General features: G+C 43.2%; 2 protein-coding genes across 2 annotated transcripts; one reads left to right on the top strand and one right to left on the bottom strand.

The window, feature by feature from the left end:
* Positions 1-5,444: 5,444 nt before the first annotated feature.
* Positions 5,445-6,495, top strand: LOC307200499 (olfactory receptor 10D3-like; the record flags this gene model as incomplete). The annotated part of the gene is made up of 2 exons (XM_079949037.1): positions 5,445-5,461; positions 5,544-6,495. The coding sequence occupies 2 exons, from the start codon at positions 5,445-5,447 to the stop codon at positions 6,493-6,495; spliced, it is 969 nt and encodes a 322-aa protein (XP_079805163.1).
* Positions 6,496-8,525: 2,030 nt separating this feature from the next.
* LOC307202039 (olfactory receptor 10G6-like) lies at positions 8,526-9,449 on the bottom strand (the record flags this gene model as incomplete). Its single annotated transcript, XM_079951659.1, has 1 exon — positions 8,526-9,449. The coding sequence occupies one exon, from the start codon at positions 9,447-9,449 to the stop codon at positions 8,526-8,528; it is 924 nt and encodes a 307-aa protein (XP_079807785.1).
* Positions 9,450-11,873: the final 2,424 nt, after the last annotated feature.

The following is an 11,873-nucleotide window of genomic DNA, read 5'->3' as shown; positions in this document are numbered from 1 at the left end:
ATGCAGTTAGGAAAGCAGTTGCCAGATTTGGTATGGAAGGATGCATTTACCCAAGGCTTGGAAATAATGTGGTTCTGACATCCTTTCACCAACTTGTGTATCCATTACAAACCACTTTGTAACAAATGTGAAAAAATAGGCTGGCTTTTCCACTTGAGTTCAGTGGACTTCTGCATCCATAGGGCCTACTCCTTAACAGTTATTTCCTGCCCTTGAGCCACCTTATTGGAGTTCAGTGATAAGCTGGAAAAAACAACAATGCATACAAGTCACATATACTCCAACATTAGCATACTAATGCTTTTGCCATGATACAGCTCTTGAAAGACTATTCTCGGTTTTTTAATCTTATTATTTATTAAATGCATATCCTGTCCTGCGTTCCATCTTCTTCCATAAACACAGTTGGGAGGTGCTATTCAATGCAGTTTTCGGACAGTTATTGGCTAAATGAACTCTTTGATGACACGCTATAGAACCTGGTGATCATTCCAAGAGGAATGGTGAGAGCTTCTGGCAGAATTGAATTTGTTGCTGTCAACCTTAAATCATTTATATCATTTCAGTTTGTTTCTGTTCAGAAGACTCACCTGATGTTTTACCAAGGGCCATGGCCCCTCAGTGCAAGCTATTTCATTGGAGTTGTCTTCACTCAGACATAACTTCAGCAAATGAGTGGGCAAAGGAAATCCTGAAGCTATATCCCTTCCAGAGTGGTAGCTGTGTGATCTGCTGCAGGAGAGATCATGGAGGGTGTTGGAACACCTTAAAGGCTTTCAGCTATGCTGTGGCTAGGTCAGCCCACAAATCAGATTTCCTTTCATTCAGATTTGTTTCTTCTGAGACGCAGAAAGGAAAAAAAAGTTGGCATGAGGCATAGAGTATAGCTGTAGGGGATCATCAGCTCAATGTTTTTCACCAAGAGAGGCACCATTTCATCTCCCCCAGTATCTTTATAATACTGCAGCTTCACTGAGTTTAAGAGCAGATCCTTGTTCGTTCCCTCTGGAGGGAATGTGCCCATCTGAGAACATCTTTATGCCCTATGGTTTCATTAGATTCCAGACAGTGTCATTTATAATATGGTTTATTTGGAGGGTGGAAAGAGAGACTGATAGTTATTATAAATTCCACTGGGGAATAATTATTTGCAATCAATGGTTTTGGATGGTCATGAGCAAGAGTCTGGGGTGAGACAGCAGCTAGAAACCAGGACCTATATGAAACAGGTCATTAGCCTGAACTGATGAGCTGGAGAGGAAAGTAGATTAAACCAGGGCTCAACATGAAAGAACCACCAAAGAATCATGAGAGCTGAAGAAGAACTGGCTAAAGAAAACCCAAAGGGAAGCCTAGGTGGGCAGTATCAGTCCAGAAAGTTCATCACTGCCACCTGCAGTTCATTGGTTGACCACAGGTGGCAGCCACATACACACACAAACATACAAACCTGGAGCCCCTGACAGCTGGTCTATGTTCAGTGCCAATGAAATCAATAAGACACATTGGTATGACTGGTGTGGTCACACTGGGTGCTGCGCTCAGGGGGTGACAAAAAAGCACTGTAGAACAGAGCCTGAGAAGCAAGGGGTGCCAGATTTTAGCATCACACAGCCCAAAGTATGCCAGTGAAAACTGCTCCCTTTCCCTTATGGGGTATTCCGGAGCCCATACAGAGTCCTTGTGGGTTCCCGATCAGTAGGAGAAAACAGCATCCAGCCACAGTATATTAAGCAAAGCGGCTAGTAAGCCTGATCTTTATCAAACTGTTGCAACAGGGTCCCCACATGCAGGAGGGAGGAGAACCTTGAACAATGGTGTGCAAGCCCTTATATAGACTTTTTAAATTGCCCACCCTGTAGCCCAAGACCACCTCCCAAAACATCATACACACATCACAGAAGGAGGCAATCTACAGCAGAAATCCTGTCTGCCCTGATACCTGATAATGGTCACTGGTTGCATTACCTGGCCATTCTTTTGTGATGGTTAATCCTTTAGTTCCTGAATCCAGGTCACGGGCTCACCCTATTCATACACAAATACACCCTTGAGACAGGATTTGCAAGCAAAAAGACAATGGGAAGGCTTTCCCCATTTGCCTCCCTTACTGCAGAGGAGTATTTGAGTTCATTAGGAAAGTCAAAATGGCTTCAGGATTAGCTCTCCCATACTATTTCAGACACATGGTTCATATATTTAGATATGTGTGCATTTATGAATATTTATTCTATATTTGAGACCTTAAAATTCTTTTTTTTTTTTTAATAAATGTTTATTAAGAATTTTTTGAATACAAATGCAAAAATAATCAACAATATAGCATATATCATAACATATTTTCAAAACCTCTTTGGACTCCCTCACATCTCCCGCTCCCACTTGCATCTTCTTAAATTTTAACCAGCAAATTATCATCTTATTTATATTCCTAAGTCCCATTCTTTTAAACATAATCTAATCATTCTCCAAATGGTTTATATTTTCCTCGATCTACTTATCATCCTAATTCCATCTAATTTAGTGGTGAGACCTTAAAATTCTTATAGCATATGTGTTCTGAATCTTTCAACATTCAGATTCATTCGATGTCTATGAGTTCTAGTTTTATGAGAGAGAGAGAGAGAGAGAGAGAGAGAGAGAGAGAGAGATTTTTTTCCTCTATCCACTTTTTTCATGCCTCACATAATTTTATAAACCTCCGTCATTGAAGTGGCTTTAAAACGCTAAACTTTCCCTGCACAGTACGCAAATTCTAATGTTCTTAAAATCTAATTTCAAAAGCAACATTTGAAATTATTTCCCCTCACAATTACCAAAAGAGAGAGAAAATATATAAAATGCACACTGGAGCCCAATCATTGCATAAGGCCTAACTAGTTGTTGCAAGAAGCAAGAATTGGGGGGGGGGGGGGAGAGAGAGAGATCAGTGAGCTCATGAACATTGAAGAACCCCTTGAGGCTACTCTAATCAATGCTTGTCTGGAATGTTTTTTTAAAAAAACATCTTTAATTGTTCACCCCCTGGAAGAGTTTGGACAGGTAGCCCAAAGGAACATCACTGCAGGGAGCTGGGTCCTGATGGACTCAAACCAATTTAAAAGATGGGACTGCTGAGATATCAGGATAGTGAAGGCTATGGAGGAGCACTGAAATTAAGCTTCTGTGTGAAATTATAATTGGGTGCAGCATTGAGTCGTCTGGGAGCGGAGTCACCCTTGAGCTGTGCCCAGAGAACGTAAAACGTAATGTATGTCTCTCTTCACCAGTGTAGATAATTGGGTTCACAGAGTAAATGGCAATTTTCTTTGTGTGCCAAGCTGATGGGAACAGAGGGCAGAAGACATGGAAGAGGAATTGTCCTCTCCAACTACAGGCGAAGTTTTAATATTATGGCTGTTCTCCTAAATTGAGTTTGGTCCGAAGACTGAGTACTCTGTCACTCCCTGCCTGGAGCTCTTACACTAAAGATGGGCAGCAGTAGAGACAAAAGGGATTGAAAATGCAGTGTGCAATGTAATTGGGGGGAGAGACAGTTGGTGGTTTTGTCCATGGAGTTTTCTTGGCAGGGATACTGGAGTGGCTTGCCGGTTCCTGCTCCAGGTGGATCCTGTTTAGTCAAAACTGTCCATCTTAGGCGGCCCTGCATGGCATAGCTCATAGCTTCTCTGAGTTATTCAAGCCCCTTCGCCACAACAAGGCAGTGATCTATGAAGGAAGGACAGATCCTGAAGCTGAGGCTCCAATACTTTGGCCACCTCATGAGAAGAGAAGACTCCCTGGAAAAGACCCTAGTGTTGGGAAAGATGGAGGGCACAAGGAGAAGGGGACGACAGAGGACGAGATGGTTGGGCAGTGTTCTTGAAGCTATGAACATGAGTTTGACCAAACTGCGGGAGGCAGTGGAAGACAGGAGCGCCTGGCGTGCTCTGGTCCATGGGGTCACGAAGAGTCGGACAGGACTAAATGACTAAACAACAACAACAGTTGGTGTGGGGAGCAGGTTCAGTGAAAGCCAATAAACTGACAGTTTGAAGGAAAGAGTAGGTTTGGATTTTGTGCTCCAGGAAGAGGAAGGACAGAGCATGGACATTTGGGACTTTTTGGTTTAGAGGAAATGTATGTAAAAAGGCAACATGAAATGAGTGTTTAAAATTAAGGGTAGAAAGAAATCTTTCTCCCTCTTTCATAATGCCAGAACTCATGAGCATCCAAAAAATCTGAATGTTGGAATATTCAGATCACATAAAAGGATGCTTTGGGGGGGGTGTTTTAAATGCCTCACTTCTGTCACATCTCATAGTTAAATAAAAAGGAACCTAATTCTATAGGGTTTAAATGCAATGGAAACATGTGCAGCTTTAGGTCATATGAGAGAAGGGTGCAGGGGTTAAACAATTCCAGAATTCTTAGCATTTTCCGTTTCCCTTCTTAACAAAAAGAATGAAGTGCCATTTTTAGAGTAATCAAGAGGGAATAGGGAGGAAAGAACCATTTTGTGACCATGTACATATTAGGCTGTATTCATACTTACAGAGTAATCCTAACCATGTCTACTCAGAACTAAGTCACTGAATTAAATGAAGCTCATGTCCAATTTAGTGAGGTTCGGATTGCAGCCTTCAGCACTTCAATAGGACTTATGTCTAAGTTAGACATGGCTAAGATTGTGCTGACTAAACCCAAACCTCAGAAACGATGCAATCCTAGCCATGTCTACTCAGAAGTACGTCTCACTGGGTTCAATGGGATTTATGTGCAGCTAAGTGGAGTTAGGATATAAGACTTATTTATTGTTACATTGTTGTTGTTCTGTTTTTTAAATGTGAACTTTTCTCCCTGCATTTGCCCCTAGGAGAAATGTTGGCTATACTGCAGAGATTTAAATACAATGGGATTATTATTATTTTCTTCCTTGGGAAAGTTGTTATATTTATTTAACAAGGAGATCTTATAGATAATATTTGCTTACAAGTTCTCAGTATGTCTCAGTTTAGGTTTTTCTCCCTTCAAAGTAGATTTTTCTATTTTTCTAACAGTTAAAATGTCTAGGGCACAATCCTGCCCAAAACAAGAAATCTAAATACAGTAGTATTGATTTTATGTGCTTAGCTTTTCTTATAAGCTTCATTTTGCCTCGTTAGAATCAAAGGAACCATTTTCTTCTTTTTTGCATTTGGGGAAAGGGGGACACTGTTGTTCTAGTAAGCCATACTCTTTTTATACTAAAATTACAAGCATGTTGTTACTCTGTCCGCTGTGTAAGAAGTAGGAAGAAGAAGCTGGTCCTTTATTTATTGAATAATATGCATATGGCTACTAGCTGAACCTGAAAAAAACCAAATAATTAAGCACCTGTGTTATCATTGGCATGTGCCACTGGTTTCACCAACAGGACAATCCTAGACTTGTTTACTCCAGAAAAAGTATTCTCTTCTAGCTCCATGGGTCTTGTTTCCTGGCAAGTAGCTTTATGATTGCAGCCTCCATGCTTATTAATCTGTTCTCTGTTGTGGGGTATTCCCCCTTCTCTTCTTCTGTAGGGACAGGTCCCATGGAGAAAACCTCACGGTGGTGACCCACTTCATCCTCCTTGGTATCCCCCATACAGAAGGTCTCCAGAACATCCTCTTCCCTGTCTTCTTACTCTTCTACATGTGCACTTTGCTGGGGAACCTATTGATCATGACTGCTGTCCTCACTGACTCCCGTCTTCACACCCCCATGTACTTCTTCCTTTTCAATCTCTCCATCCTTGACATTGGGTTCTCTTCCGTTAGCACCCCAAAGATGTTGGCCAACCTTTGGGGGCAAAGCAGAATCATACCGCTGGGCGGATGTGTGTGCCAGGTCTTCTTCTACCATTTCCTAGGGAGCACAGAATGCCTCCTTTATACCGTCATGGCTTATGACAGATACGTTGCCATCTGTCACCCACTGCGCTATCTCATCATCATGAACTGGAAGGTATGTGCCATCTTGGCTGCTGGCACATGGGTCACCAGCTCCTTCCATGCCACCATCCTCACGACCTTGACTTTCACCCTACCCTATTGTGGGCCCAGTGAAGTGGACTACTTTTTCTGCGACATCTTTCCCGTCGTCAAGTTGGCTTGCGCCGACACCCTCATCATCGAGACGGTGAGCTTCACCAACATTGGTGTTGTGCCCATGACCTGCTTCATCCTCATCCTGACATCCTATGTTCGCATTGTCTACTCTGTCCTGAGGATGAGTTCTGGGGAAGGACGGCGCAAGGCAGCCTCTACCTGTGCCTCACATTTGACTGTGGTCACCCTCTTCTTTGGCCCCTGTGCTTTGATCTATACTCAGCCGTCCCTGAGTGAAATCTTGGTGACCCCTGTGCAGATCTTTGGCAATGTGGTGACACCCATGCTCAACCCAGTCATTTACACGCTTCGGAACAAAGAAGTGAAAGCAGCTTTGACTAAGCTGACAGGGGCAAAGAGAGTGACTCAGACTATAACTCACTAGCTCAGTGGTTTCCAATTCCTGCCCCCCCCCCGACCACTTAAAAATTGCTGAGGGTCTTGACAGACCACTTAACGATTTTACTGCCTCTTGTAGCCATTGTGATGCACTGTTTTTAGTTGTATTTTTATTGCTTCTTTTATTTATTTTTACCTTGTATTTTATTGTATGACCTATGAATTTAAATTATAATGCAATAAATATAAGAGATAAAAGAAGCAATATAAACACGATTTTAAAAATCAATATGAATAGGTAATAGATAAATGGTAAAGGACCTCTGGACAGTTAAGTACAGTCAAAGGTGACTATTGGGTGCAGTGCTTGTCTGGCTTTCAGGCTGAGGGAGCCAGCTTTTGTCCACTGATAGCTTTCCAGGTCATGTGGCCAGCATGACTTAACCGCTTCTGGTGCAACAGAACACCATGACGGAAACCAGAGCACACAGAAACTCCATTTACCTTTCTGCCACAGTAGTACCTATGTATCTACTTGCACTGGCATGCTTTTGAACTGCTAGGTTGGCAGAAGTTGGGACAGAGCAACAGGAGCTCATTCTGTCACAGGGATTTGAACTGCCGACCTTCTGAGCAGCAAGCCCAAGAGGCTCAATGGTTTAGACCACTGCGCCACCCACATCCCCTGAATATGTAATGCAGACATGCCACAGGCCACCTGAATGAAGCTTGTGGACAACTGACTCATAGACCACTTTTATCTCTTCTTCAATTTCTTATATTGTATTTTTATTGTGTTGCCATATGAATTCCATAGAATGCAATATAAAATGCAATACTAAATATTCAAATGCAATATAAGAAAGAAAAGAAGCAATAAAAGTACTATTAAAAATTAAGATGAATAGTGAATGCGCTGTGCTCGCTATTCACAGCCACTGCTTCAATCACTCTTCCCAGACACACATCATGGACCCACCTGAATAACAGACCACAATTTGAGAACCACTCCACTAGCTCATTGAGGTTGCCATAGCTAGAGTGTGAGCTGTTGACAAGAAAACCCCAGGTTCAAATCTGCCAGTTGTTCATTTGATGACCTTAATCAAGTCACTTTTTCCTCAACTCAGCCTGCTTTAAAGGACTTTAAAAGCCTGTGTGTCTGATTCTTCTTTTATTTTTGATAAAGTACACACTGAGATTTTAAAAAACTTTATTAAGTGTGCATTTTTGTGATAAATTCAACAGTTAAAATGTAAATTTGGTGTGGGTATTAAAATGCAGATTAATGTAGAACAAGGAAATAAAATATTTTGGAATGAACACCAGGAAAATTGGGGAGATGTGATGTGCAGAGAGCTTGGCCTGGTGCAGTGCATGGCGGAGGGGCCCATCCTAGGATCCCAACACCACATGCTGCACCAGTCCAAGCTCCCTTCCCTTCTCGGTAAGCGCTCTGTTAATAAGTTGGGAGAGCAACAGTGCCCCATCCATGTTGCTTCAGTGGCCACTTCTGGTATAGTGTGAGAGGCACTCAGTTCCTCAAAGTTTCTTATTAGGGTCCTGGGTCTGGTTCTAAAGTAAGAACATAAGGAGAGCTTGCTGGATCAGGCCAATAGCCCATCTAGTCCAGAACCCTGTTCTTTCGGTGGCCAACCAGATGCCTCTGGGAAACTCATAAGCAGGACCAGAACGCAATGTCACTTTCTTCTCCTGTGGTTTTCAGCAGGTATTAACAAGCATTACTGCTTCTGACTGTGAAAGCCCAGCATAGCAATCATGGCTAATAGCTATGGACCTTGGTTCAGCAGCCTGTCATCTCCCAACGTCAGATTCATTAGGTACCTAAATCAGTGGCCCTGTAGATTCTGATTTGGTGTCCTGGTCACTGCTGGACTCCAGACTCATGAAACCTCTCACTCTAATGTTTCACAAGATTCATCCCCATTCCTGTGAGTTGATTACATCTGCAAACAATTGTTTACAAAGAATAGCTTCTCACATCGAGGGATTCCATGGCAGATACCAGCCTGCGCTGCAATCTATTGCACCACATGAACCACACAGAGCTCCATACTAGAGTGCCCTCCCCGTCAGTTTTAGAAGGGCAACTTTTATATCTTTGTTCCTTAGAGTATAGATTATGGGGTTCAGAAGTGGAGTCAGTGAAGTGTAGAACACAGCCACTACCCCGTCCAATGGATCCTGCGATCCTGGTCTCAGATAAATGAAAACAAGTGGCACATAATAAGTCACCACTGCAGTAAGATGAGCTGAGCAGGTGGAGAACGCTCGCCAGCGCCCTTCAGTGCTGCGGATTTTCAGTATGGCAGATAAAATGTACATGTAGGAAGTCAGGATGAGAAAGAAGCAAGTGGTGGCTACAAAGCCAACATCAACCATGGTTACCACCTCGTTGAGTGCCGTGTCAGCACAAACCAGCTTCAGCACCGCCGGGATATCACAGAAGATATAGTTCACCTGGTTTCTCCACCCAAAGGGCAGGCGGAAAACTAGGGCTGTCTCCATCACAGAGTGAAGACAGCCACCAAACCAGGTACCTATGGCGAGGTAAAGACACGTCCTACGGCTCATGATGGTGCCATAATGGAGTGGCTTGCAAATGGCCAGGAAACGGTCATAGGCCATCAGAGTGTAGAGGAAGCATTCCGTGCAGCCCAGGAAGTGGAAGAAGAAGAGTTGGCACACACAGCCCCCAAAGGAGATGCTCCCACCACCCTCTAGAAACCCAGCAATCACCTTGGGGACAATCACAGTGGAGACCGTCATGTCCAAGAAGGACAGGTGGCAAAGGAACCAGTACATGGGCTTGTGGAGCTGGGGATTGGACATCACAACCAACAAAATCAGAAAGTTTCCAAGGAGAGTCAGTAAGTAGATAAGCAGGAAGAAGATGAATAAAGGACCCACCAAGTTCTTGGGGTATGGAAAGCCAGCAAGGACAAACTCAGTCAATGGAGTTTGATTTTTGTATTCCATCTCTGTAATGTAAAATCATGGGCATAGTCAGTAAGTAAGGGGTGAAGAACAGAACTAGCAACAACAACATGCAGAACAAAAGTTATGAGTCATGAACTAATCAGGCCCGCGATGAAATTTCTTAGGGAAGATCTAGACCGTCCACTTCAAGAACATCCAATGCACAGTTATATCACATGACTTTCCCCCAAAGAATCCTGGGAACTGCAGTTTGTTAAGGGTACTGGGAACTGTAGCTCTGTGAGAGGAAAACCACAGGACTGGGTGGGGTGGTCACATGTTTTAAATGTGCATTGGAGATGCTCTGAATATATGGTGTAGATCTGCCCTTAATGTTGGTTTCCTTCTTGTATGAGGATTGCTAATGTATTGCTCTGTATAGCACAGCTTACTTTAATACCACATAGCATAGCAGGTAAAGGTCCTTTGGGTGAGAAGAGGCTGAAAAAGGTGCCCCTTCTCCACCACACACTATTTGTGATCTTAAAAGCAACATCAGGCCCCTGTTTCACATTGGCTTGAGCGGGAATACACTAAAGCAATTTGTTGCAGGTCCCACTTGAGGGAAGATATTGTGGCTGTGTTGCTCAAGGATGAGACAAAGGCATTCTGGACATACGTCAAGACATACGTCTTCTGTATATTCCTTTTTTCCCCCAAGGATCTCAAAGTGTTTTATCGGTATTAACAAAACAAAAAATTCAGCAAGTTAGGTCACAAAATGACTCGTCTGAGGACACACAGAAAGATCAAGGATCACCTGACTCATACTCATACATTGCACACAAATATGCAAATCTTTTTGGTTCAAGATTTTGCTCATGGGGATGCTTCAGAATCCAAATAACTAATGAACACAGATATATTAAATGATGCAATTTTACTCTACAGGGGCATGCTAAGCACCCTGGTTATCCATCTTAATACAGTAAAGAACAGTAACCAATATGTTCTGGTGAATGTCCTGTCCACTAGGAACCAGTTACCTACTAGTCTGTTCATTAGAATGCTTCCAAATCAGTGCACAAACAGCTTTATCTCCTCTTTCAGAAATTTTTCTACAGAGTGTTAAGATGTTTTGTGACACCATTCAAGTGAGTATAGAATTGCAGCCTAACTTAGATCATTCTGTGTTTGAGAAATGATGGTAAGCATCAATAACTCTTGATCTCAGCCCTTTATTCTAGTAAAGGGGTCAGCAAACTTTTTCAACGGGGGGCCTGTCCACTGTCCCTCAGACCTTGCGGGGGCTGGACTATATTTGGGGGGGGGGAATGAATGAATTCCTATGCCCCACAAATAACCCAGAGATGCATTTTAAATAAAAGGACACATTCTACTTATGTAAAGACCCACTGATTCCCGGACCATCCGCAGGCCAGATTTAGAAGTTTATTGGGCCGGATCTGGGCCCCGGGCCTTAGTTTGCCTATCCATGTTCTAGTACAAACATATCTCAACCACAGACTTTGCCTCTAAAGCTAAGAAGAATGGTAACACAACTAGGGAGTTAAGAGAAGTTCTTTCAACTTGGTCTAATAAATAATTGGAAGACACCTTATCTCAAAGTGTCTGATGGCCATCTGCTCTTGGTGGAGAGAGAAGAAGCCTCTCCAAAGAGGGAATCTGTTCAGAAGGTAAGTCCAACTCTTCTTAAGTTAAGAATCCTCTTTTGCTACTGTTGCATTCAGCTGTGGTATTCCTGACATCCTTTTCATGGTCTTCGTTATGTCAGCTCTAACTCTACCTTCAGACCCAGAAGTCTGCAGACCCCCCAGAAGGTCTCTTGTTCTGCAGGCCTTACTCAAAGAGTATGGTTGCTCCCTTTCATCACAGGATGAAACTCTTTTTTTTTTTCTATACATCTTCTCCTCTGCCTGCATTTCCCCCTCTCCCTCTTTCTTGTCTTTCCTCCATCCACTCTTCCCTTATAGAGCTTCCTCTCCTATCTCATCTTGTACGTTTCCATTCCTGCCAGCCTTTTCACCCCTTTCTCACTTTCTGGCTCCCTTTCCATCCTATCATTCTTCCTCTTTTCTGCTCTTCATTGTCCTCACCGAAGCAGCACTGTTTCCCCTTGAAGCTCGCTCCTTTTCTCTCTACCTCCTCCATCTTCTTCCCGCGTCCCTCTTTCTTCACCTTTTCTACTGCCGCAGTCTCTTTGTCTCTTCTGCGTTCTTCCTCTTCTGTGTCACTCTCCACCCTGCCTCTTCCTCCTTATCCGCATCCGCAGCACGACTTGGCTCAGGCACTCTCACATGCTGACAATTTAAGAGTTTCTGAATGCTCTCTGGTTCCTCCCAACATGAGGCACTTGCACCCACTAGGATTCCCTCAGAATGGTTTGTGGCTATGGCCCCATGTGGTGCCTCTCTCTGTCTCCCTCAACCCCAAATGTATTTATATTCCTTAAAGCCCTATCAC

The sequence above is a fragment of the Podarcis cretensis genome, assembly GCF_951804945.1.
Source record: "Podarcis cretensis genome assembly, chromosome: 13".
In the NCBI taxonomy this organism is placed as follows: domain Eukaryota; kingdom Metazoa; phylum Chordata; class Lepidosauria; order Squamata; family Lacertidae; genus Podarcis; species Podarcis cretensis.
This window is presented reverse-complemented; position numbering and strand designations above follow the sequence as displayed.